The sequence below is a fragment of the Ornithorhynchus anatinus genome, chromosome 16 (assembly GCF_004115215.2).
Source record: "Ornithorhynchus anatinus isolate Pmale09 chromosome 16, mOrnAna1.pri.v4, whole genome shotgun sequence".
Lineage (NCBI taxonomy): Eukaryota > Metazoa > Chordata > Mammalia > Monotremata > Ornithorhynchidae > Ornithorhynchus > Ornithorhynchus anatinus.
Window position 1 is genome coordinate 24,407,237 of NC_041743.1, and position 27,450 is coordinate 24,434,686.

A 27,450-nucleotide genomic window follows, 5' to 3' on the forward strand; every position below is an offset into this window, starting at 1 on the left:
TCCCCTCCCCCTCCCCCCCTCCCCGCCCTCCCCTTGTTTGTCCTAGGATCTCCCCGTCGCACCCACCATGATGGAGGACGACGGGCAGCCCAGGACCCTGTGAGTACCGGAGGCGCGGGGGGCCCCGGGGCCCGCCGGGCGGGAGGGGAGGCGGAGCCGGGCGCGCTGGGCCCCCCTCCCCGCCACCTCTCCCTCTGTCTCTCTCTCTTTACCCCTCGCCCGCCCTCCTGCTCGCCCCCTTTTCTTTCCCCCGCGAAGGGCAGGTCCTTGTGGGCCCGGGCTCCGAGGTTCCTTCCCCCGGCCGCCCGCTGGGGCCCGTCAGCGGGCCGGGAGGGGTTGGACATGTGGATGCGCCCGTGTGTGTGTGTCTGTGTGTGTGTGTGAGAGAGAGAGAGAGAGAGCCGGGCCGGGCCGGGCCGGGCCGGGCCGGGGGAGGGAGCCGGCTTTCGCTCCCGAAGACGCGGCCCTCGTGTGTGTCCGGGCCCGGCCGCCCCTCGTCGTCGTCGTCCTCCTCATCGCCGCCGCTGACAGGAGCAACGGGGGCGGGCGGGGACGGGCGGTCCGGCCCCCGGCCGGGGGGCCACCGAGGCCCGGCCCCCTCTGACTTTTCTGCCTTAGTTTCTTTCCCCCAGGAGCTGCTGACTCAGCGTTTGCAGGCCTGGGCGGCCGGCGCGGCCTCCTCTTCCCCGCGCTCTCCTTCCCTCCCTCCCTCCCTCCCTCCCTCCCCAGCATCCTCAGGAGGCGCCAGGCAGCCTTCCTCGGCCACCCCCAGATAGGCAGACTCTCAGGTCCCCAGTCCTAGGTAGAGGCGCCTGTGGGGTCTCCCGTTCCCCCTCCCGCACTGGGAGCGGGAGCCCAGCCGGGGCCGCGGGGAAGCGCCGGAGGATGCGCAGGATCTGACGGTGGAAGAAGGGCTCCCCGTGTCACACCCCACCCGCCCCGCCTCCTCCCCCCAGACAGGTTATCGGGACCGTTCGCCTGCCCGCCTCAGTTTCCCCAGCGGCACCGCCACGGCCCCCCCTCCCCCCCGCCAATTGTCCCCCTTGAGAAGGCGGGCCAAGACGGGTTGAGCGGCCGACAGGATCTTCCCGGGCTGGGGACGGGTCTGGCAGGCAAACAGGCCCCCGCCAGCCGACGTCTTGGCCCTCGAAAAGTTAAAAGTGGGGCGGACTGGCCCTTGGCCCGCTGGTCGGGTGCGCAGCCCCGGCCAAGTCCTGCTGTTTCATTAGCGATGTGTACTTTTACCGGACCGCCTGTAACTCCTGGCTGACCGACTGGTGGCAGGGATGCCGCTGGCAGGTCGCGTCGCGGGCATCCTGCTGCCGTAATTCCAAACGCATAGTGGGTGTGGGTTTTTTTTTTTTAAGAAAAGGGGAGAACGCCGAAAAGCGGGGGGTCCAGGTAATCCAGGGCAAAAACGCTTTAAACTCTGTGACACCTTCCTGGGCTCAGTCTTTCTAACGATAATCAGATCCGGCTTCTAAGTCTATCCCTTTGGGTATGTCTGACAGTGCTGCTCTCCTGTCTCCTGCGGTATCTTTCCAGTGTCTCCCTTCCAAGATTGTAAATTCACTAAGAATAGGGACCACGTTGAATGCGTTATTTCCCCCCTGTCTAGTTCAGTACCTCAATAACACGGGCCCAGTAAATGATTCTACTAGCGATGCTACATTAAGTTAAGATGAGATATCTTTTCAAAACCCAGAATCGTACTCTCTGTAGACAACCTAATAGCTTTCGGCCCCGTTTTTAAGCAGAGATGGAAATGGGTCAGAGTTCAAGACCTAAAAGGAAATGTTTGTTCCTATTTGTGAGGTTCTCGTTTCCCATCCCGGCCAGTCGCCTTTGGAATCTCCTCCAGTCAGAGGAGACTTAACCTTTCCCTCCCTCTTAAAGGTTCCCCAGTCAAAAGGATAATACAGTTGGAAGAGAGAAATAACAAACTTCTTTTTGATTAAAGTCAGAGAGTGCTTCTTTAAGTTCATTTCTTACTTTTCGGCGGTTGTCGATAAATAGGAAGTGAGCAGTTTTTTTAATTGTACTGTTAACAAAGATTTCTTTTCTTTGCTATGCCCAGAAATGCCTCTGTGTTTGCTACTAGTGAGGTTTTTTTCTACAGACACACACAAGCTCAGACACATGGTTCTATCTGCAGAAAACAATGTGGTGTTAGCTACTAGGTAGGTTTTTAAATATTAATTACCTATGATATCATTAATTTATTTTGTAGTGCTTAGTGCTGTTGGATTGCTTTCTTTAGTTTAGTATTATGATGGTTTAATTTATATATATATATATTCATATAGTATAAATATATATATAGATCTCAGTTACCATTTCGCTTTGGGGTTTATGACCAAGTGGGTAATTGTGCTTAATCCAAACTTTTTCTGTTTTCTCTATTTGCCCAGTACGTTAAAATCAATAGAAATTGTCAAATTAAGGAAAGTGCCATTTAATTGTAATGGAAGATAAAAATCCACTTCAGGTTGCCTCGGGGTTCTGCCACTGATTTCATCGTCGACATGGCGGGACTCCCCTTTACAGGGTAAAATGCACCTTACAATTAGTCTTCAAGTAGCCTTGATTTAGCCTTGAGAGGGGCACTTGCACCTCGTTTAAAATTCAACACAGTTGGAGTAATGGAGCAGTCTGATCATGTGGACTCTCTTAACCTGCTGTCAGGCTGCTTAATGTGTTATCCCTAACATTGGATTTTTAACCCAGATGTTAGGGGTGTAAGGTGTCTTTTTTTTTTCAACTGGGCTCTTTCAGTTCCCATGGTTCTGATGCTTAACAGTAAAATTATTCCTGAATTCTCCTTTTTTTTTTCTCCTGCAGCTAATGTCACTGAGGTGTTGCTTTGACTAAAAATGTTCTCAGGTGCCCGTGAAGTTTTCACTGCTTTACAGAACTCTTCCTTCCCATCCAGGATTAACAGTGTCTGGGTCTTCCCAAGTATGTTGAAAGTAGTGCCTAATTCTTGCTGGGATTTGCTTGGCTCAGCCACTGTTCTGGAATTCCTGGGTCCTCTTTTAGCCCCAGGTGATGGGGTTCACAGTGAGTAGGGTTCGCACTGGGAGCCAGGAGCTTTAGAGCTGGGGGATGGAGAGACGGTGGAGCTCCACCCCCCGCCATCCCCTGCTCTCAGGCTTCCCGAGACAGGGTTGGAAATCGATCCGGCAGGTTTCATGCCTTGGCAACACGAATGCAGTGCCGACTCGAAGGTAGAGCAAGTGGTACAGGGGAAAGCCCAGTGATTCAAGCTAATTTGGATCCGTGTAAATTATTTATTAATATGTTAAATTATCCAGATTGGATCATAGTAATCAGACTTGCTCAATGTTATTCAGGCACCCACCGTGTTCATTTGTCTTTTCCATTCAATTTGTCCTAGCTGGCCAGTGTATTCCACGAGTCATTTGGCCAACACCATTTCCACTGTAAAAATATAAAAAAATAGAGGAATGATAAAAAGTAGCATGCTGCATAGGCTCCAGGTAACCAGAACTGGTAGCCAAAGCCTCAACATTTGCAAGTACACTAATTTTTTTTTCTTCCTATAATGTTAGCGCCGTGAGCCACAGACCTAGTAGAAGCACAGGGTTGCTTGCTGTGGGTAAGAACTGACTGTGCTTTGGACCATCCTGGAGGTTTCTGTATAACGAAGGGGTTGTGTTTGTGAAGGACCTTGTGTTACGGGAATATGCCATTTTAATAAACATCAGCTCAATGAAGATTAATGGGTTAGGGATGAGAGGGGCACAGGGTTGGAAGATCCCTAAGGGCCTGTAACATGTCCACCCCAAGCATAACGCTTTTACACCTTTGCCACTCGTTATTTAACTGTATTAAATATTGCAAAAGCGGAAAATATCGTTTGGCTCAGTACAGTGAGGCCGATGCAGATCCTGGAGAGTCTCACCGCACTTCACCTTGATTGTTACCACACATGGGTTGACAAATATTTCTTCTTACCCTGAATTTACCTGTGCCAGTTTGTGGATTGGTTTCTACCGGAACGGGGTGAATAGGGTCTCCAGTTTTTTTCATTGCTGTACAATAAATTGGGAGTGGAAGCAAATGCTTTAGCAGAACTGGATATAAATATATACTTATTGTATTTAGGTGCTTACCCTGTGTCAAGCACTGTTCTAAACTCTGGGGTAGGTACAAGTTAATCAGGTTGGACAATCCCTCCCCAATAGAGGGCTCACAGTAGAAAGATGCTGAAGCCGAGGCACCCAGCAGTTAAGTGAGTTGTCCAAGATCGCACCGCAGGCAACGGGCAGAGCTGGGATTAGAACCCAGGTCTTCTGACGCCCACACCTTTTCCACTAGGCCACGGTGCTCCCAGTTCTCTTATAACTTGTGCTTTCGCTACATATTTTGGTTAGCGTGTATTTAGGGAGTTGGGAAGGATTCTTCCGACTGTCCCCATTTATTTAGATCGAACTCATTTTGGTGCTGGAGAAACAGTTGAGCGTCGTGATGGTCAAGACGTGCGTCCTCAAGTGAAATCTTCCTGATCGTAGGATTCATCGAAAATGCAATCCCCACATTATATCTACTGTTTTTTGAACTATTTTTACAAGCCACAGGGTTAATCTGCATTTACTTTTTAATTTTGCTGCCCAGGCTTCCACCATCTTAATTTAGAACACGTACATTTTCAGAGGCGTTCTTTAGAATGGAAGAAATTGTGTTGTGGTATTTGTTAAAATGGGAATGGATTGTTTCATCAGTTCATCTACATAAACCTAGCTTCGTTTTGCAGAGTTGGGAAATAGGCAGGACTTTCCAATCTTGTAGTCCATGGTTCACCACCCCGTGGGCAAAGTTCTGGGTGCCCGACTCCAGAGGTAGCTGAGACATTCGATTCTGGACCTTAGATTGGAATAAGTTTTTTGTTGTTTTTTTTTTTTTTTATAAGTGAAAAATCATCTTGGGCTACAGGACCTTCAGTCTTCTTAGCTGCCCCTTTTGAAATTTATTTTATTTTATTTTTTTCATTACACTTGCAAAGGAATTCTAACAGGGTAGGAGGTGTGTACGTGGTGGTGAGGTGGAGTGAAGCTGGTGGTTCATCCCCTGTCTAGGGGATTGTGTAGCACTGCTGGGGAGGGTCTTATTTATGAAATGCCCTTACACTCTCAGAGAGGGCACTATTTGTATTTCTAAAAGTACTGAATGGTGTTCCCCATTCTGTGACAGGCTAGGAATGTTCTTTTTCAGTCACCTTAAATGACTTCACAAAATGGTTTTGTTGTGTTAGTGGTTTTGAAAGAAAAATATGGCTCGTGTTTAAATTTCAGGGTGAGGGCTGGGCTATTTTCCCCGTAAAATAGGGCAGTTGGAAATATATTAAGGGCCACTTTAATGTGTGTTATAGACCACAATCTGTTTTTAAATCTTTAATGAGGCTATATTTAGAGCAGTAGGATTCTATCAGGGAAGCAATATTATGGGTGAAACTGTCCTGAAGTCTTTCCCCTACAGATTTTGAAATGCTACTATGTTCTTTTTAGTACAATTAATAGGAAATGCAGTTTAAGGTAATTAGATTATTGCTTAGAGTAGACATACTTTGCCCTGCCACTTATAATACATATATTTTAACTTCAGAAGGGAAAAAATATAGACTAACGCCTTTTTTCCCCTCCCTTTTGCAATCAGAAATAGTTCATCAGTACTCCCATATTTGAGGAAATCATTTTTGGGTAATGACTTGGTTACATGATTTTCTTTTTGTGTGACATTAGCAGTCAGCATTCCAATCAAGAATTAATCTGTGGCTTTTATTTGGCATCTGTTGAGTCGTAGGCACTCTACTAAGCGCTTGAGAGTAAAACAGCAAGCTGTGTTGGTCCTAATTACAGAATCTACAGCTTTAGGACGGGACTTTGCTCACCCTGTGCCTTGCTAGCTTTGCAGGGTGAATTGTAGTGAAGCTTTTGCGTGGTGTATATCATTGAAGGAAAGAAATTTCCCTGGAATTGGTCAGTGACTTAAATTTTCGTGCTTTTAGCAAAAAGTGATCTTTACTGATAGACCCCAGGGAGGATGCTTTGGTTACACTGGTCTAATTTGCACCCTGATGAGAGGGTTAAGTGAAAGCACCAAACAGAATAGGTTCCCATAGTGAGCTCGTTGTGGGCAGGGAACAGTGTCTACCCACTGTATCTTTCAGTCTCCTGAGTCCTTAGTACAGTGCTCTGCAAACAGTAAGCGCTCAGTAAATATCATTGATTGATCTATTGATACGTTGTGTAGAAATCAATATTGCATCCCCAGGACTCAAAAACTTGTCCAAAGCAATATCAGTATAATAAATATTCAATAAATATGGTTAGAGAATCAAATGGCAATGTAAGTGGGTACCAGAAAGAAAATGTTAATTAGCTGTTTTATGTGTAGTTATGTAAATAATGCTCAAAGTGTTTTCTTTCACATCTTATTCAGCAAAAAGGCCACCATATGTTAACATACTAGAGATCGCTCTATCCCAAACTAGGAACAAAGAGCTAATGAAATGCGATTTTTTTTATCTCTAGTCCAGCTAGTCAGTTTATATCCAGTTCTCCTATCAATCAGAGGTAATTATTGAGCGCCTACTGTGTGCAGAGCACTGTCCTGAGTGGAAGAGTACAATACAGTAGAGATGGTAAACATGCAGAGGCTGCATTCTCGCAGCGTACCATGGTATGGAAAATTAATGCGGTAGTATTCTTGGTGTTTGACTGTGCAGATGTGTGCGTCAGCCTCTCACTATATGACAACATCCTGTGTCCAGAATTATGTTATCAGACGAACACTTCCTCATTCTCTCAGTTCCCTAGTCAAAACGTGTGTCCTGTTACAGTTGGGTGTACTTTAAATTTTAAAGCATGGTGGGGAGAGAGAGAGTGGGGCATTTGAGCCAAGGTAAACTTTGGGCAACCTGTAAGACCATATTATCTTGACAGCAAGAAAGCACCCTAAGAAATATGGGCCTTAAGTTTCAAGAGCACATCACATTAGAAAACTTAAGAGCATTACAAAGGAAGAATCCCCTTGTATAGTAAATGAATGACAAAAGGCTTGGTCTGGAAGTGGATTCATTTTTAAAACATTTCTTAGATGATAGATTAATCTCAAGTTTCCAAGTATCCCTTTTCCCAGGAAAAGCCATTGGAATCAGAAAGCCTGGGGAATTTTCTTTGCCTCAGATTTTTAAACCTCTAAAGTAGCTTAGAAAAAAAGACCATAAAATGTATATTTACATTGGAGTCTGCAAAACGGCGTAGAAAAAATAGGCATGTGATGGTGGGGGGGTGGTGCGGTTGTTGAAATATGACACTGAATTTTAAAATTAATAGAAAAATAACTATCCCTTGTTTTCCAGGGAGTTTGGCCAGATGTCCTTGTGTGAGTGAATTTGGGTTTGTTAAAGTAAAATTGGATGTTAAAAAAATATAGCCCTCTGCTTCCCAACCCATTCGTCCCCAACAACCAGTCATAGTCACAACAACTTCAAAGTGGTTTATCTTAAACGATTTAGAGGCTTTCTGTGGAATTGATCTTAAACCTGGAATATATCATAGTAGTAAAAATACATGATGGTGGTATTTACTAAGGTACTTTATTCTGTGCTAAGGGCTGGGAGGATAAAGTTTTGGGTGTGTGTGTATATATATATATATTTATGTATATAATATATATGCACACACACACACATATGTTTATGTATAAAATCGACTCAGAAAATCTTGCAAATAAAGAGCCTGATTCCACGGGCCTTTCTTTTTGGACATGCACTGCATGTAGGGCTACTCAGCTTCATTTATTAAACTGCCTTTCGAAGTTTACTAAATACCCAGTGAACTGAAAAAGTTGTTGCCTCTTAACTTTTCAGGCTCAAATTTTGTTAGTTCAGCAGATCTGAATCACACTGGGAAATTTATTAAAGGCAGCTGAAAAATGAATCAAGTGAGTTGCCCTGTAATAGTTCTCTTGTCACCTTAAAATTTGGTTGTCGTCTGACCAGGAGATGATAAATCACTAAGTTTAAAGATAATTATGTATTTTTCCCTCCAATGCAGCTATGTAGGTAATCTCTCCAGGGATGTGACGGAAGTCCTCATTCTTCAATTATTCAGTCAGATTGGACCGTGCAAAAGCTGTAAAATGATCACAGAGGTAAGACCACCCAATTAATTTGGTGTCAACTAGTTTAACATTTTAACTAAAAATGAAGCAGTACTCACTCTGGGATAGTAAGCATTTCACTTGGTGGAAATAGCAAAAACCTATCAAAGACATTGAATGTTGCCTTTTATTTACTTGTGTATTTGTCTTCCCATTTGTTAATGGGGTTCCCCTCCTAACTCCTTGAAGTTTCCTACACTCGCTGTCTCTATTATTATTGTTATTAATGTATTTAAGTGCTTACAATGTGTCCAACACGGCTCTGCGTGCCGGGGTAGGTACAGATTAATCAGATTGGACACAGTCCCTGTCCCACATGGGGCTCGCTGTCTTCAAAGGAGTGAGAAACAAGTATTTTTATCCCCATTCTATAGTTCAGGAAACTAAGGCATAGAGAAGTTAAGTGATTTGCCCAAGGTCAACACAGCAAGCAATTGGCAGAGCTGGAATTAGAACTCAGGTCCTCTTTCCTCTAGGCCATGCTGCTTCTCTCCTCCATCCCCTGCAATCTGGCTTCAAACTCCACTCTACGGTAATGGCCCTTTAACATAACCAGTAACCTCCTTTCCAAATCCAATGACCTCTTTCACTTTCCTCCTGAAAACTTTTCTCTAACTTGGCATCACCAAAACTGTCCTCTCCTCTTCTCTTAATTTTCTAGGACCATTCCTTCTCAGTCTTTTTCGCAAGCTCCTCCTACGCGTCATACCCCCTAACTGTGGGAGTCTTGCAAGGCTCATTTCTGCATCTCTTTCTCTTCTGCATCTACACCCACTCCCTTGGAGAATTCATTCACTCCCGCTGCTTCAACCGCCATCTCTTCATGGATTATTCCCAAATGGACCTCCCCGGCCCTGACCTCTCTCCCTCTGCATTCTCACATTTCCTCTTGCCTCTGGGACGTATTTACTCAAATGCCCTACCTCACCTCAAACACCTCAAACTTGACATGTCCGAAAGAAAACTCACCTTCCCACCAAAATCCTGTCCTTCCCCTGACTTTCCCATCGCCGAAGGCGACACCTCTCTTTTCCCTGTCTCACAAGCCTGTAACCTTGGTGTTATCCTTGACTCCCCTCATTCAACCCATGCATTCATTCTATCATGAAATCCAGTCAATTCTACCTTCACAATATCTCTCAAACCTATCCTCTTCGCTCTGTCCAAACTGCTACCATCCTTCGAGCACTCCTGCCTTTGCTATTGCATCAGCCTCCGCGTTGACCTCCTGGCCTCCTATCTCTCCCTTCTCCAATTCATACTTATCTTTGTTGCTGGCTTATTTTTCTGCAGGGACGTTCAGTCCATACCCTCACTTGAACCTTCAGTGGTTGCCCAACCACCTCCATAGGAAATAAAAACTCCTCGCCATCACCTCTTACCTTCCTACCTCACCTCACTGATTTCCTACCACCAACCCAACTAAGGCACTACTCTTCTCTAACATGTAGTCTACGCACCTTGGTCTCATCTATCCCACCCCCAAAACCCTGGCTCACGTTTTCTCTTTCGGCCTGGAACTCCGTCGCCCCTTCATATCTGACAGTTCACCCTTCTCTCCCACCTTCAAGACCCTCCTAAAATCAGATCTCCTGTAATAGGCCTTCCCAGACTAAGCCCTTTATTTCCCCTATCCTCAGCGTCGACTATAATCCCCACCGAGTATCTCTGGATTCAGAGTAACACCTGGATACTAAATATTCTTATACACTACTTTTTCCCATTGCTCAATCTATTTTGATGTCAGTCTCCCCCTGTAGACTGTACGCTCCTGGTGGGTAGGGATTGCGTCTACAAACTCTGTTTCCCAAGCGCGTAGTATAGTCCTCTGTGCCCGATAAGCACTCAGTAAATGCCATTGATTGAGGTATGCCGTAAGCAAAAGATGGAAGCGGGAGACCAGAGTAAGGCTGTCCTGCCCAGTCGTTTTCCAGAAATTCAACCTCCTGGAATAGGCAATCCTTTTCAAGTTCGTCAATAACTATTGCTTCCCCCTTGTCTGTGACATGTAGTTCTATCTCAGAACAAAATTAAATTGGCCTGGGGTGATTTGCTGGAAACGGACATCTTGGCTATTTCCAAGTCTCTTCTCTTTTAGATAGATGCAGATGGACTGCTTGATGAGTATAATGTATGTGGTTAAGATGGTAGGTCTTTGCAGAATCATCTTTCACATTTTTTCATTTTAGGGTTTCTGACCTCTTTGAATTCTCAGAAAACGGGGACTAGTAAAATGCTCTCTGCCCTTTTTAAGCACCGTATACTTTGTCAGAGGACCCACTGATTTACTTCTAGTTTTAATTTGATAATTTGACTTCCCATTTTAGATGGCAATCTCGTCAATGGATCACAGTCCTTTTTATAAAGGCTGAAGTGAAAGAAATATAAAACCTTCTCTTTCGCAATTATCTGTGAATCAGATTTCTCTCTCTGGTCCCCACAGGATTATCCTTTCTTCGATCATCCTCATTTGCTTAATATTGATTAAGGAAAGGTTTGTGTGGCCTAATGTTTCTTATGCCCAGTGCATCTGCCTTCCAGCCTTAACTGCTAGTTGTGCTGTCTCTTTCTGTGGGCCTCGTTAGTGATCTGAACCGCTTTTTAGTAGCTTTTCTGTTTACTCCTCGTGTGGGTTAGTCCTGAGTTAAGCCAAGTGGCCTCTGGTTACCCTTCTGGTCCTTATGTTCTGGAATAACACGTTACTGCGTTTGCAGAACTTTATTTGAAATTGAAATCCTTTGGGCCACTTTGGTGGTGAGTCCTTCCTTCCCTCAATTCATTCACTTACATCTAATTTCTTTCCTGTTAGTAGGAATCAAAGGCTTTCTGCCCAATTTGATTTTTCTACTTTCCATACTAGAAAATTGTCCCCAATTCTTTCCAAAAGTTGATTTATGTACTGCTGTATTTTTGCTAGTAGATTTAGGTAGTTCACGTTCCCAGATCCTTATCCAGAGCCAATTTAGATCAGTTAAGCAAAGAACCCTCAATCTATTTATTGTAAATAACTGTAATTTTTCTAATGTTGGTATTTGTTAAGCGCTTACTATGTGCCGAGCACTGTTCTAAGCGCGGGGGTAAACATAGGGGAATCAGGTTGTCCCACGTGGGGCTCACAGTCTTAATCCCCATTTTACAGATGAGGGAACTGAGGCACAGAGAAGTGAAGTGACTTGCCCACAGTCACACAGCCGACAAGTGGCAGAGCTGGGATTCGAACTCATGAGCCCTGACTCCAAAGCCCATGCTCTTTCCACTGAGCCACGCTGCTTCTCAGCGTGTCTCTCTCCCCCTCTAGACTGTAAGCTTTTTGTGGGCAGGAAACATGTCGACCAACTCTACTGTATTGTACTCTCCCAAATGCTTAGTACAGTACTCTGCATACAGTAAGCGCTTAATAAATACTACTGATTGATCTACCCTACGATATCATACCCTACTATAGACACCTGCTGTCGTCTTCCCTCTCCTTAATTTTATTTAAAAAACTTACCCCTTGATCTTTTCTTCCATATGGAACTAACACATTTTCCTTGACCTCCCTCTTCTCTACGACCCACTTTATTTTGTGAAAGCGGCTTCTTCAGAGTTGGGCAAGGGCAAGGGGACTTTCCGGTTGATGATTCTGGTAGCTGAGCGCAGATATTTTTGAACTCCGTTGCCCATGGAATTTGAGGGCTGTTTTTTAGGCATCAGGCTTTGCTCCTTCCATGATCTTAGTGACTGGGCCCTTTCCCCTCCAATTTCTCTTGCTTCACTTCATAAGCATTCTTCCTTTTCTCAGATTAGAAAAGGATTAAATTTCCAGTGTGAATTGAGGGACACTTGTATGTTCTTGAGTCTTCAAGCATCAGCCTTCTCAAGCGATAGCTATTTGGGTAGCTGTAGCCGGCCTTATGACCTCAAATTTGTATGTAGAGTACTTTTGTAAACCCTGGTTTTTAGATTTTCCAGTCTGTAGCTCAACTTGTATGTAAAGTTGGATTCACTTTGCATGATTTTACTTATTTCAGGACACAGGCACACTCTCTTCCAAATGAACACAATACACGAAATCCAGAGATACGTTATGCCCCGGTTGCTGACGTAGCGCAGGATTTGTAAGCCTTGTCTGACGTTTTGTCTGATCACTGCAGGGAAAATAGTTCCACCCCCGGTCCCTCCTTCCTTTGCCCTGCTTCCACTGTGCTGCTTTTAAATCAGTGATTTGCCGATAGAGGTCTCTGCTTCCTGAAGAAGCCTCAGATGGGTAATGAATGGAAGGGGAGGAAATCTCTCCTGCCCTGCTCTGTCACCGCCGAAGCAAAATAAACCCATTCGTACATTCTCCCTTTCCTGTTCACAGCAGTGTCAGCTCTGGTACGATTTCTCTCCAGCTCCATTCATTGATACCCTTGGTTGCGGCGGAGGAAGTGGAAGCTTGTTGGGGGGTTGCTCTCTCTCCTCACAGCTAGAAATGCCCCTCGTCTCTTTGGTTGATAGGCAGCTAACAGAAAGAACAGAGGGTCTTGCTTAAAGGAATTTAAAGGAAGTTCCGTGGAAAAACTCGTATGGCAACCCGTTTACTAGTCTCATCTCATCTCAGCTAGAGAAGCAGCATGGTGTAATGGATAGAGCAGGGGCCTGGGAGTCAGAACATTGGGGGTACTAATCCCGGCTCTGCCACTTGTCTGCTATGTGACCTTAAGCAAGTTGCTTCACTTTTCTGTGCGTCAGTTACCTCATCTATAAAATGGGGATTGAAACTGTGAGCTTCACATGGGACGGACTTTGTCCAACCCAATTTGCTTGTGTTATCCAAGCGCTTATGTGCCTGGCACATAGGAAGTGCTTAACAAATATTAATTTATTAATTTGTAGATATTAAATATTATCTATCTCACCGCTAACCCCTTGCCCGTGTCCTCCCTCTGGCCTGGAACTCCCTCCCCCTTCTGCATGACATAGCACCACTGTCCCTACCTTCAAAGCCTTATTAGAATCTCATCCCTCTTTTCTCCTACTCCCTCTTCCTTCTTATAGCACTTGATATTCACCCCAGCCTCAGCCTTACATCCCTTATGTACATAGCCGTAATTTATTTTAATGTCTGTTTTCCCCTCTGGACTGTAAACCTGAGGGCAGGGAATGTGTATACAAGTCTATTGTATTGTTCTCTCCCAAGTGCTTAGTACAGTGCTCTGCTCAATAAAAACCAAAATGGCAAGAAGGAACGTGGCTGGGTTCAGGCTTTTTGGTTCACCATTCAGGGCAGTGAGGCGGGGCTAGAACACAGTTATGTGGCCATCGGGATCCTAGCAGCCCCATAACGTTTTCCTGGCCCCTTTCTGTGGGAAACAAATGATGGCACACTGCCTCAGTGGGAACTGCATGAGCCCCTGGTTTTATTAAAAAAAAAAAAAAAAAATCAGATGGGTAGCGTGGAGGGACGGGGGCTGCGAAGGCAGATTAGAAAGGCCGCTTAAGGTATAGAGGGATTAAGAAAGTCCCTAGGAATAGCGAAGGAGAAGGGACAAGTTGATGGTAGGAGCTGGTAAATTTTTTTCATGAAAAGACTTGGTCAGCATGGTTGTGGAGTAGGTACCAAATTACACTTAAGTCTCTGGGAAAGGTGGGAAATAGGCTTTTTCCCTTTCTCTTTATAAACTAGTTCCCACTAGCACTAGTTGGCACAATTCGAAGCGTGCGCATAATGTGTTTGTAAAATTAGCTCTCAGTACCATGCCAGAGAGTTTGTCAGATTTCATGAATATCTGAAGATTTTACCACCATGGAAAAATATTCAAATATTCTTGAAACCGAAAAAATCCTGTTCAGGCTACCCTATTACTGCAGTCGCCAGCGTCCAAAGATGGGAAAAGTTACTTATTTTTCTGGGTGTTTTGTAAAGGTTAGTTTCACCTTGAGTTACAATTTTCTTGGAATTAAATTATACATACTCCATGTTCTATTTTGGATTTATATTCTTCAGACCTAGTTTCAGAAATTCCCTAATTGAGCTTGTGTATTTCTACGTTATTTATGTTGTGACAGCAGTAAACTATCTTGTTTGAGATTAGTCCTCATGAATGTTAAATTACCAATGTTAGTGAATTCCCTTCTGAAGTTGGTAGGTTTCACCCGGCCCCTATTTTTGTTTCCATCGCCCTTTCAGTAAATGAAAAATGCACCTTCCAATGGATTATCCATTGTCCCTCTTGTATGTGTGTGCTGTATTTTTTATTTCATTCATTCATTCAATCGTATATAATTATTAAAGGCATAAGGCCTTTGGGAAGATGACTGTTACATTGTAAATTGCATTCTTTGAGGCTTCCTCAAAGTAATGTAGTGGGGGGAGGAAATAAATGATGGTTGATTCTTTGACCCTGTTTCTGACTTTTTTTTTTTGGAGGGGTGCTGGGGGGATTTTCTACTTCAAATTCAGTTAATAGTGTTGTGCCTCCTGTGTATGGACTACTGAACTAAGCACTTGGGAGAGTAGAGTAGATTAGTATACATGACCACTTGCTCTCAAGTTTACTATCTAGTGAGGAATTCATAATCTTGTTTTGACCAATAAAATACTATGCAGAGTAGTGCGCAAATGGAACTGTAGATCCCTTGAGCATTTAAGTCCTTCTTTTAGACAGCGACCCTATTTTAGCAATAATTTCATCAGTTCTGGTAGGTATAAATTCAACTGAATGCTTATATACCTGCTACAGTTAATATAGGACCCTTGTGAGCAAAACTGAGCCTATTACAAGAATCTCAATTAAAAATAGGCTTTCATAGGCTATTGCAATGTTGCTGTTTAAATTTCTAGCTATCAGTAATGTTTTTTCCTGGATTTTCTTCTCAGCAACCCGATAGCAGAAGGGTCAACTCTTCTGTTGGATTTTCTGTTTTGCAGCATACAAGCAATGACCCATATTGCTTTGTGGAATTTTATGAACACAGGGATGCAGCTGCTGCATTAGCTGCTATGAATGGGAGAAAAATTTTGGGAAAGGTAAGTTTAGGGATAGTGCTTATGGTTTTACAACTGCATGTTGACCCTTTGGGGGGTGGTGAGTTGAAGCTTGCTATTGGGTAATATTCTCCGTAAGCATGTGAACAGCCAACAAATGGCAATTTGAATTTTCATTTGTTCATTTATAGGAGGTCAAAGTAAATTGGGCAACCACACCAAGTAGCCAGAAAAAAGACACATCCAGTAAGTACTCCTGTAGCATTTGTTTATGGTCCTGTGTTAAGGGTCAACTCTTTTGTGTGTCCTTCCTACCTTGTATTCAGATATCTATTAATTCGTATGTTAATCCATTTAAAAAAAAGAACACTTTTTTTTCAGATCACTTCCATGTATTTGTTGGGGATTTAAGTCCAGAAATAACAACAGAAGATATCAAGTCAGCATTTGCTCCTTTTGGTAAAATATCGTAAGTATCAGTTTTGCCAGGAAAAATTGCACAGTATATAATTGTCTGAAGTGTAGTTTTCTTTTTCAAGTTAGCATTGTTTTAAAATTTTTCATAAATGTATTAATATGTAAATATGGAATATAATGTTCTTGGGGTTGTGTCTTTATCTTATTCTGTGCATACCGTGTGTCTACGTTTTTAAGCATAATTCTATCCTTCAACAGCAAACAGGTTCTCTAGTGAATAATAAATAAGTCGATTTATTTCTGTGGTTCACTTTTTTTTAGTCTTTAAAATGTAGGGGAAAATGGTAATGGCTTAAACGAGTTAAATGACTCACGTAAATATTTTAAAGAACAAAAGGCCAAGGTAAAATCCCAGGGTTCCATGACTTAAACTACGTCTCGATCGAAAGTAATGCCGTATTTTCGTATTGAAATCTAAAAGTACAAATTGGTAATCGTTTTAGCTGTAGAGTCCCTAAGTTACAAACATGGAATGCTTAGTAAAACCATTAAAAAATATCTTGCGGTCGTTAATCTTTTTTTGCTGTTGGAGAGTGATTGCAGTTTGATTTTTCTCAATGTAGAGTAAAAATGTCACAATTTTGTTCTCTGGTCAAATGGTGTAAAACTTAGAATTTTTTGAATTAAATGATGTGTCTCTCGTACTGCTTGAAAGCAGTTTTACACTGTTTAGTTTGTAGATCCGTGAAATGAACACAGCACCAAAATGTTAGTGCTACGTTACAGGAATTGATTTTGGCAAATAAGTGTCGCTTTCTCTGCACATTTTATTCTGTACATATAATCTCTAATGGATTGGGTGCGGGGAGGGAATGTCTTAACTTTTAATCTGTTTTGGTGTTTGCTTTGCTTTTTATCTCTAAATGTGGTAAGTAGTGCTGTTTGTAACGATCAGTGTGAAAAGAATAATAGAGGTTGCTGTTTCTCAATCTTTTATTTTATACCTGAGACCTGCAGTTTTTCTAAAGTCCAAGTCACAATTAAAAGTAATAGCATTCTGGTTATTTTGCAGAATTGCTCATAAGAATGGACAGGATCTTGAAGGCTAACTGCAAGGAACTGTGCACACTGGAACTCAGTTGTAGATTTTTTCTCATTTCTATTTATTCTTATTATACATTATTTATATATACATATTTTAGTATTTACATTTTAACATTCTATATTCAGTGCAGTTCTATATTTCCAATCATCTTAACTTACTCACTAAAATTTCTGTGTAAATTTGTTGTTTTCGTACTGGTGTGCTTAGCATTGTTGTTAGTTTTTTTTATTCTCCTTTCTTAAATTTCTGAAAATGTCAATTTTTCAAAATTTACAGCTGCCCAAACTCCAAAATGATGGTAGAGAATTGACCAAGAAAAATAAAGAAATCTGTTAACAGGCCATGTATGCCTTTTTAATTCCTATTTTTTTCCTCTTTTTCAATTTTTTAATATTTCATATATTTTGTATCACTAGGCAGAAGACATTTAACTATTTAGAAATTGCATGGTAAAGTAGTTAGAACTGTTACAGTTAATTTATAGACAAGTAAACCTTAGAGGACCCTAGTCAATAGAATATTTGAAAAGGAAACTTGTTCCTTTTAATCTTCAAATTTGATCATTTAGTTGTAGAAAAGCACAGGCTATATTGATAGGTTGCATGTTTATTACATGTTTTTGTCCTACTGCTTTTTTCTAACAGGTAAAGAAGCAATAGGGAAAGGTCAGAAATGGCTATAGTTAATTAGGGCTAACAGAAAATTGATTAAAAAAATAAGCTCACAATACAGTGTGTGTGGTTCCTTTTAGTTTTTATTTTGATGGTTTCTATTATTTCCCTCATTTAGCTGTGCTTCTTTCCGCAGGGATGCTCGGGTAGTTAAAGATATGGCAACTGGAAAATCAAAAGGATATGGCTTCGTATCGTTTTATAACAAACTGGTGAGTTACCTCAAATAGAATTTTTACGTTTTAGACAGGGTTCAAATTTTGGACAAATGAGAGTAATTAGTAAAAATTATTATTTTAAAAATGCATCACAGCTGAGGTTGTTATACTAAAAGCTGTAAACTAAAATAAAGCTGAGCTCATTAAATTTCTGACAAAAGTATTCATTAGAATCACTTCTTTGCCTAAGACAGAATAAATAATATTTTAACCTTTCTAATATTGTCTCTGTAGATGTCATTCAACCTCTACTTTGAAGCCACTCTTTGGATCTTTGTATTTCTCTCTCTTTTTTTCTCCCATTTTGATGTTTGCCACTCAGATATCTATATATATATATAAGCTCATACTTTGGAAAATTTTGTTCTTGGGGGCCAGAGGCCATTTGTACCTCGTCCATTTATTTCTTTCCTAGTACTTAGTACAGCGCTTTGCACACAGTAAGCACTTAATGAATTACTATGACTAAAAAGAAGCACTTTAAGGATGAATGTGTTAAAAATGTAGTAGACCTTTGGCTGTTAGGAATCGTAAAGAAAAATAGGAGACTAGGAATCTAATAGACCTTCGTTAATTTTGAAAGACTTTAGTTCAGTCTCTACAATTCTTTTTGCATTTTTCAAATGTTGGAAGGAGTAGTTTGTTGTATAATTCATCAGTTTTGCATGATGATACTGGTACAAGCTATATACTGGCAGAATTTATATAAACTCTTCTTCTTGGTACCAGTCTTGTCAGGCATTAGATTTTTCATTTATGGTGATGGGGAGGAAAATGTATTAAATATATGAATGATAAAACGTAAATGATAGAAGCATAAGCTTATCTCCAATTCTTTGTTTTGCATAATTTTAATAACATTCTGAAATCACTTTTAAGTCTCTTGGATTCGAGCAGTCTAGAGAAATTCAATTTTCTCCCTAAAACGCAGGTGAATAATTCACAAAAATATTCTTTGATTCAAGCTGAAGTCATCTTAGAAACTTGTATCATCTTCTTGTTTAATTATTACCAGTTAATTTTCTTTCATGCCTTAATTTTTGCTGATGTAGCAATTGTGAGAAAGTATACGTTCTAACGATTTCCTTTCCTTCTCGTAATTTTGAACTCTCGTTTGCTTATTCTGTGATTACAGGATGCAGAAAATGCAATTGTGCATATGGGAGGTCAGTGGTTGGGAGGTCGTCAGATAAGAACCAACTGGGCCACGCGTAAACCGCCTGCTCCTAAAAGTACACAAGAAAGTAAGACTGCTTATTTCGTGGGGCTCAAATTTCCCGTAGTTCTGCTGATGTCTGTCTCCCCCTCTGGACTGTGAATTTGTTATGGCAGGAGATGTTGTCTACCCATTCTCTTGTTATTGTACTGTCCCAAGAGCTTAGTACAGACCTCAGCACGCAGTAGAAGCTCAAGTACCGTTGATCGATTTAATTTTCAGAGGTTCATATCCTAATAGAGGAGTAGAATTAGAGGGCCAACTTTTCATATGCAGGTGGGGTGAACTTGGGGCGGCATTGAAGGAGAGGCGGGAGGGGAGGATAGGGGAGAGGTGAAGGTGGCGAAGAGAGGAAAAGTGTTGAGGAAGAGATGGAATGGAAAGGATGGGGATGGGAAAGGATGGAAAGAGGGACCTTCCGGTAAACTATCGTGCTCTTGACACAGTAGGTGCTGAGTTAACTATCTCCCTCCTTTTTCTCTTCCAGTGCCTCAGTTTAGGTCTTCCTTGTTGGGCTATGGGACTGTGGGCTAGCGATTTTTTCTTTGTCGGACCTAGGCCTCCCAGACCCCTCCCCACCCCACTCCCAACTCGTATCTTTACCTCATGCCGCTTCTTCACGGGCCGTTGTGGGGGCGCCCAGGGGCTGAGAGGCGGGTCTGTCTCCTCCTTGGTGTTGCAGGGGGCTCTTGTCCTCTGCTGGGGAACCCAGCATCACAGTCCTACCCCCTGAGGAGGGCCCATGGAAAACCTCATGCCAGAGGCTGTGCCCCCTCCCCTGGGGGAATTGCCAAGGATGCCTCCAGATGGGCCTGGCTCCCTGCTGCTGAGTGTGTCCCTCCCCGGCGATCCCTGTACCACACACCTCTGGAGGGGACGTGGGGCTGCGGGGTCTGGTGGATGGAAGCAGGTGGGTAGTGACACCCACCAGCCTTGGGAACGAAGTGGGCCAGGGTCATTGTCCTGCTGACAGAAGGCCAGGCGGGATCCACCATTACCACTCTGCTCCGAGGACGAGGACGAGCTAGCTACAGCTGCCTGTAATGCCCCCAGATCTGGACCTTTCCTTTACGCTGCCAATCTCAAGAGAGCTGATACCCAATATTTTAAAAACTCTCCAGAGATAAGTGTTTAAACTTTTCTTTCCACTTAGGTCAGAGTGGCTAAAGTAAGTTGCTTTTGATCATCACAGCTTTTCATTTTATAAATAAAATTTTTACGGTGTTCAGTGTTGCTTCCAATGGATTTTTGGCAAAAGGTTGGGCTTCGTGTAGGATATATCTTTTATAGCGACTAATTATATTGCTGTTGTCTTCCTCTTCATAGATAGCACGAAGCAGTTGAGATTCGAAGATGTAGTAAATCAGTCAAGTCCAAAAAACTGTACTGTGTACTGTGGGGGAATTGCCTCTGGATTAACAGGTATAGTGTCGTACGTCGTATGTCATTCTAGTGGGGACTTTTGATCTGTAATAATAATGATGACATTTGTTAAGCGCTTACTATATGCCAAGCACTTTTCTAAGCCCCGGGGGTGGGGGTGATAAAAGGTAATCAGCTGTCCCACATGGGGCTCACAGTCTTAATCCTCATTTTACAGATGAAGTAACTGAGGCCCAGAGAAGTTGTGACTTCCCCAAAGTCACACAGCTGACAAGCGGCGGAGCCGGGATTAGAACCCATGGCCTCTGATTCCCAAGCCCGGGCTCTTTCTTGCCCCTGAGCCACGCTGCTTCTCGTGGCCATGCTGCTTCTCGTGCTGTGAGATTCTTATTATGCTTGTATTTACAAATGCTTTGCATCTTTCAGATCAACTTATGAGACAGACATTTTCACCTTTTGGACAAATTATGGAAATACGAGTTTTTCCAGAAAAAGGTTATTCATTTGTTAGGTAAGGTTGCTATTTAAAAGTCAGTACTTTTAGTTGGTTTATCCTGTTTTGGTGGTTTTTTTTTTTTTTTGATTAAATTGTCAACAGCTTTGAAAATTTTTCAGCCCCGACTGCCGTGTTCTAGTGCTCAGCTCTTCCATAACGCATGTTTTTGGCTAGAATATAGGGACAAGGTGAGCTTATTTGGGTATGGCACAGTGCGGTGTCGAAAGAAACAGTTTGTGCGCACGGTTTTGGAATGGGATAATACTACCGTGGAAGTTTTCCTTACTGCAGGGTTTTGCAGGAATGCAACCCCCGCTTTATAGGAGGACTGGGAGTATTTGTGGTAAAACTAGCAGAAATAAATACCTGCCTTCCTCTCTGCTCCATGTGGGACAGGAACTGTGTGCGATCTGATTATCTTGCATCTAGCACAGCGCATAACACATAGTAAGTACTCGACAAATACCTTAATTTACTTGGTCAGACATACACGTACGTTAAATGGAGGCAAGCATTTATTTATGTCGAACAGAGGGAAAACCAGCTTTTGGGCTCAGCTCTCGTGAGTCATTCCAGAGGCGGCCGGCGGTGAGTGTCAGGGCGGTAGCCGTAGTCCCAGTGACATGTTCTGTTGCTGCGCAGGGTAATGGAGTCCCTGTAGCCACTGCCCTGCTCTCTCCTGGTTGGCAGAATTCCCATCCTATCGGTTCTCTGCCGGGATTTCAGCCCAGCTAGTTGGGATGATAACTGTAGCCTCTAGCACTTAGCCTCTGTTGCCGGCGTTAGTCCCAGACTTTCTGTGCCGCGGAAGTCCCTGGAAAAGAAGGCCTGACTCTCGGGGGGGAGTGGCGGGCTGGGGAAGCTAACGGGGCTTTCTGGGTACGGTGACTCGGTAGCAACTAGGAAGAGGAAGGCCACAGACTTGATTTCCCCCCACCTCATGATCTATCCTTCCTCGCTCCCGCTGGGCTCAGAGTTTGGGTGCCGCTGTACTTGAAGTTGTTTTTTTTTTAAAGAGTCGTTCCCCCACTACGCCCTCTTTCATACGGATTGAAAATACTGCTGAAGCAGATTTCAGCCCAGCCTTAACCTCCCCAGCCAGGCCTTTTCTCGGAGGTGTCTATCTCTTTTCCGAGTAGATTGTGGGTGTGAGTGTGAAGTGAGAATTGGTGTGTGTGTGCAGTTGGCGGTATGGATTTGGAATTGTTGGCATCTCTTGCTAGCCAGCTGTGAAGGACTTCCTTCACCCCTACCTTCCAATCCCCTTTCCCCTGGATGCTTTCTCTGCAGCCCGTTCTCAGTCATTTCCTCTCGCTTTTCTGCTCATTGCATTCCTCAGCAAATGGCCTGGCCTCTCATGGGCTGCTGAGTAACTACATGGGGGTGATGGGGAGGGAGAATCACAGGAGGTAAGGAGGAGCCAAGGGCAACAGGTTGGCAAATTCCTCAGCATGGGAGAGAAGATGCCAGGGTTACTCAGTTATTGGTGCGAACGGGCGTTCATCCCTTTGACACTTGATATCTTTAAGGGGTTCACACGTCTAATCCCTCAGGATGTAGGAATTCAGAATGGCTATTTGGTGCATGATGATCTTTTTGGTAAAAAAAAAAAGTGTATTTTTTGGCTCTCTACTTTGCCTTATAGGTTTTCAACCCACGAAAGCGCGGCCCATGCCATTGTTTCAGTAAACGGCACTACAATTGAGGGGCATGTTGTTAAATGCTATTGGGGCAAAGAATCACCTGATATGACTAAAAACTTCCAGCAGGTAGTGCATTTTTCTTCTCCTTATATGTTTGAATGCAATATCTTTTTCAGTGGATTTTCTAGAAGACTTTTTGGAAGGGCTTTTTGTTTAGAAAAATTCAGGAGTGTATTTCAGAAAAGTTTGCTATTTGACTTTGTCAACTGATGGGATCATCAGAAAGATAGCAGAATTTTCAATTCTCCTATTGGTTAATTGTCCAAATGCAGGGCTTCAGATAATTCCTGGCATTCTACGTATGATCTAACTCTACTTTTTACAGTGAAAGTTTGTTTCAGTAGCCCTCAAATGATAATGTCCATCCAGAAGTATTTTTACTGAAGTGCAATTAATTATTTTTATTTTAAATAAGTATTAGCAATAGAAAAACACTTTTGCTGGTGTCTCATACAATTTGTCATTTTATAAGCCCTGTTTGGCTGCCAATAATGATATTTTACTGCATTTCTGTGTTTTTTTTTTAAATTAAGTAAACACTTCCTGTCTATAAAGCACTAAATCAGCTTTAGAAGCTGCATGACATAAGTGGATAGGGGACAGGCCAGGGAGTCAGAAGGTCATGGGTTCTAATTACAGCTCTGCCACCTGTCTGCTGCGTGGCCTTGGGTGAGTCACTTCATTTCTCTGCACTTCAGTTACCTCATCTTTAAAATGAGGTAATGAGGTCCTCATCTTTTTGGGCCTAATTAAATATTTTTCTAGCACAATTTAGGTGAAGTTCACTGATTGGTCCTGCAGCGTCATTATGGCATGTGTAATCATAAACAATTGATTTATTAGTCTTTATTGGGTACCTACTTGTGTTCAGCACATTGTACTAGGTACTTGAGGGCTACACTAAAGTAAAGGGTAATTTTATGGGAAAAGATCAAAAGAAAACCTTTCAAAGACAACCTTGTCTTACGGTTTCTTCATATAGGTCATTAGGTTTAAGTATGTTCCTTTTCTTTATTCGTTAGAATTTGAGCACCACGTGGGCAGCTCGGAGAGAAGGAAAAAAGTAAAAGAAACGGTTCTTGCTCTTACAGTCTGATGGGGGAGTTTGCTCAACATAAATTACAGATCTAGAGGGAGCGGGGGACTAATAGATACGTTTGTGTTTTTTGTACAGTTTTGTACAGTTTTTAGTTGAGAATTTTAATGGAAAAGTTAATCTGTGAATTAAAAATGGTGTGTCTAAATTATGCACATACGTGGTGGTGGTGTTGGAAATCACCTTCCCTTTTCCTGTCTTTTTACAGCAGTGCGAAGCACAGTGCTGTGCAGATAAAGGTGCCCAAATAGATGTAATTTAAAGACCACCTTGTTCTCATTTCCCCAAGTAAGCAGTTATGATTAAGGTTTTCCTACTTTAATGTGTGTAATTTTATTTTTCTTAGGTTGACTACAGTCAGTGGGGCCAGTGGAGCCAAGTGTATGGAAATCCACAACAATATGGACAATATATGGCTAATGGGTGGCAAGTACCATCATATGGAATGTACGGACAAGCATGGAACCAACAAGGATTTGGAGTAGAGTAAGTTTAAATTTTGTTTTGGTAACCCCGAAACTTAATATTTTTTCAGGCAAGTTTGTGGCTATACTGAAGTTCCCAGAAGATGAATTAGTGATAGATTTGTTTAGTGAATTTAAGCCAAGATTTTTTGATTCCATGGTAGTATTAGGATTATTATTTATTTGTTTTTTGGTAACCTATTGAAACAATATTACTTGAGGCATGAGAGAAATACCAAATATGTAAAGATGTGTTTTATTATCCTTTTTTGTCTGCCTACTTTGCAAAGCCACACATTGCTGGGCCTGCCTGCATCACGCTGCATCACCCCGTCTCTCCAAAGCCATTACCTTTGCTGACCAAAGAGAAGAGATGGGTTGACGTGAACGCAGGAGAAAAGTTACAGCCTACCTTAATGGCCCTCCGCTTTCCATTTTTAACCTTGCGAGTTTTGCGAGTTCCTTTTATTTGTCCTGAAAGTCTCCACTCACTATCCCATAATGAATATTTTAAAAATATATCTATATGGTAGGTAGGTATTCCCTGGTAGTTTTTGCAGTATTTCTTTTCTCTCTGAAAACAAGTTTGGAGCTCAGTGATCTTGAATTACGGTACACGTTGCATTTTCAGGGGTGTTTTGATGGGTTTTAGGTGGTGAGTTCTAATTTGGTTATTTCTGTAATTTAAAAATCTGCTTAATAGTTTTAAAAAAAAGCTTTTTTTGTACTAACTATAATCCAATAGGTCCGTGTTCATATATTGTCTATAGGAGGGAGTTATGTTAAACCATGGGAAATTAAAATGATACTCGTATTCTCGTTGTTAATATAAAAAACTCTGTTTGTTTCAAGCCAATCTCCATCTGCGGCCTGGATGGGTGGATTCGGTGCTCAGCCTGCTCAAGGACAAGGTGCCCCTGTAATACCTAACCAAGCTGGATATGGTATGGCAAGTTACCAAACACAGTGAGCTGGGACTCTGTTCAAACAAAAGGGTAATTCATGATAGGCTTCAGTTTCCAGTGACACGCTGAAGACGGGAACGCAGACATCGGAAAACGGAAATATTTATTTTAAAAATGGAAATGTTTGGAACCTTTAGCACAGCTTTGCTTTGGTGAAGAACACAAATGTCTTCTAGTTCTGCCTTTTTTGTTCATGATGGATATGAACATGAATTTTCTTTGTGTATAAAAATGAAAATAAAGTCAATAAAGACAATTCTGACTACAAATTTTGATATAGTAGCAGGAGAAATGGCTTATGAATTTTAATTCTCAGATTACCATTCCATTTTTTTCTGTTCTGTCTTCAGTGTTTGACATCACTGTGTTTTAAAAAAAAAAAAATTGGGAATTTAAAATACGGTGAGACTCTCTTTAATTTGAACATCAATCCTGAATCTCTTTTTAATGGTGGACCAAATGCTATGTAAGACAGTATTTCTTTTTTCAGCAGAAACAAGTGTCATTCAGAAGACATAGATAATCTTGAAGTAATTTTTAAAGAATATTTAATTTTTTATACAGCTAAAGAAACTGAAGCCTGATCGATGCAGAAATATTGCAATCTAAACTGAAGAAGAGTACTGTCTGAGTTACTTGAGTAAATTTTGCGGTCCACATTCAGGCACATATTAAACTTCAGAGATGTTTTGCTTATTAAAAATGTAGTAAATTGAATTTAATTTTGAGAAATGTTTTTTGCAAGTATGGTGGTTTTTTTAGTCAGGCGGTCATACTTGTGCTTTTACATAAAGTTTGAAAGCTACCACATTGTAAATATTTAATTACTACAATGTTTTAAAAGCATGCTCAAACCTAGAAGTAGCAGTGTAATTATTCAAAGTAATACCTAATACATTCTACTGCTCTAGAAGCAGTAGATTGACAAGAATGTGCAAGACTGATGTTTCCAAAGTTGGCTACTATGTAAAATTGCATAAAATACTATACAAAGAAAGCCTTAATTTTAATTTCATAAATCTTTAATGCATCAGTGCATTTTAATGTCACTAGAAAGTTGAAATTTGTTGCTTTACATATTTGGTATGTAAATACCTCGGTTGAAAACCTTGTAAACCGATTTCAAGGTTCCTATAAGTTGTATAGTATGAGTGTTTTGAAAAGTCTTGGGGTGTTTTTTAAGTCTAGAAATATTTTGCCCAAGAATTTTTTAACAAGATTGTTAAAACATCTTATTTTAGACTATTCAATGTGCCATTTGGTAAATGGAGATGCAGTTGAAGCAGTACACTGAGTTGTGACTTTTTTTTATTTTTTAATGGAAGTTTTTGTCTTTATGGGTGGTTTGCATGTGATGAACTTGTAAAGAGGCTGGGTTGCTTGTATACTGAGTGTGTAAATGGATAAATCGTGCAGGTGTTTTAAGAACTAACCGGGAGCTATTTATGAATTATTTTATAGTTGGCCCGGGAAAAATTGCCTCCGTGAATTTGTAGCTGAACCCGAATTGCATGTGGATAGATCCCCATGTGCATGGTGTGCGGCAGCTAGGGGGTGCGACTGTTTCAGCTGTGATTCTTGAATACACTGTATTAAGGCACAAGGCATCAAAAACTAAGAATATATATATATATATACACATATACATATATGTATATATGTATATGTGTATATATATATATAGCCATCGGGTAAGGTGACCTTCATTTTGAATGGGAGGAGTTACAAAAGAAACACTGGTCAGCGCATCTACATTCCTCGGTCAAAAAACTGCCCAGCTGTCTTCTGCTCCAAGTATTCTGAGGGGTTCTGGGGTTTTAAAAATATTGTGTATTTGACCCCAAGAGCCGAAGGCACTTTTGTTGAAGCCCAGCAGCTGACGGAAGCCAGTGACACCTGAGCTCTCCTGCTCAATCTGCCAGGATAGCCTTTTCGGAGTGAATTTGCTTCTCTATATGAAAAGGTACCAAGTTAGGTTATTACTCTGGTTGAATGCCCTTGTCCGCACGTACAGGTGTATGCTAGAATTTAATACAAATTCAGAGCTGCAGGTACATCACCAACCCTAAATGGGCGTGTGACTGAAGTGTCCTTGGTTTTAGTCTAAAAGAGATTTTGTGATCTCTGTTGGTGAAAAGCGTTTCACAATATTTAGGTGACAATTTTTTTTATAAAAGCTGTCAAAAATGGTACCGTTTGTTTTCAGAACATACTTCAGCTACCACAGATTTTAGTGTTTCCCAGCTGTGACTAATGGGAGGATGCTGTACTGCCGAGATCCTAAATAAGTTAAGAATGGTTTCCTTTCTTTTTGATAGTGTTCATATCTCAATGGAGATTGCCGTTGGCACAGAAAACCTCGTCAGACTTTTGTGGAGGTTATTACGGTGATGTGTTTTGATCAGCCATCCTCACTGCTCCAGAAATCTATTTATCAGTACCTATCCCCATGTCATCACAAGTTGATTTCAAAGAACATTGGCAATAAGTGGCCGAAGTCACTGGCCTACTACTTATGCCAAAGTTGTAAACCAGATTTGAAGAAAGTCTTTCAATAAAGACTGAGACTTATATGAC

At 41.9% G+C, this 27,450-nt stretch overlaps 1 protein-coding gene across 10 annotated transcripts; it reads left to right on the forward strand.

Moving 5' to 3' along the window:
* Positions 1 to 27,450, forward strand: TIAL1 (TIA1 cytotoxic granule associated RNA binding protein like 1). 10 transcript variants are annotated; one of them, XM_029081385.2, is made up of 13 exons: positions 83 to 99; positions 7,895 to 7,968; positions 8,082 to 8,178; positions 15,032 to 15,181; positions 15,331 to 15,385; positions 15,521 to 15,608; positions 17,469 to 17,544; positions 18,686 to 18,794; positions 20,093 to 20,188; positions 20,576 to 20,660; positions 22,291 to 22,414; positions 23,791 to 23,930; positions 24,761 to 27,450. In XM_029081385.2, the coding sequence occupies exons 3-13, from the start codon at positions 8,167 to 8,169 to the stop codon at positions 24,876 to 24,878; spliced, it is 1,053 nt and encodes a 350-aa protein (XP_028937218.1). In that variant the 5' UTR covers positions 83 to 99; positions 7,895 to 7,968; positions 8,082 to 8,166; the 3' UTR covers positions 24,879 to 27,450. The 10 variants fall into 10 exon arrangements, with proteins under 10 accessions (XP_028937220.1, XP_028937213.1, XP_028937216.1 ...); XM_029081381.2 differs by lacking the exons at positions 83 to 99; positions 7,895 to 7,968 and adding exons at positions 1,143 to 2,180; positions 2,412 to 2,548; XM_039914384.1 differs by lacking the exons at positions 83 to 99; positions 7,895 to 7,968 and adding exons at positions 1,144 to 2,180; positions 2,412 to 2,548 and having other exon boundaries at positions 15,083 to 15,181.

What these genes read in the sequence shown, in the direction of transcription:
- TIAL1 (XM_029081378.2), top strand. Translation starts at nt 2,080, where the DNA reads ATGCCTCTGTGTTTGCTACTAGTGAGGTTTTTTTCTACAGACACACAC. An exon ending in GGAGAAAAATTTTGGGAAAG is followed by an intron (nt 15,182 to 15,330) that starts GTAAGTTTAGGG and finishes GTTCATTTATAG; the next exon opens with GAGGTCAAAGTAAATTGGGC. An exon ending in TCCTAAAAGTACACAAGAAA is followed by an intron (nt 18,795 to 20,092) that starts GTAAGACTGCTT and finishes TCCTCTTCATAG; the next exon opens with ATAGCACGAAGCAGTTGAGA.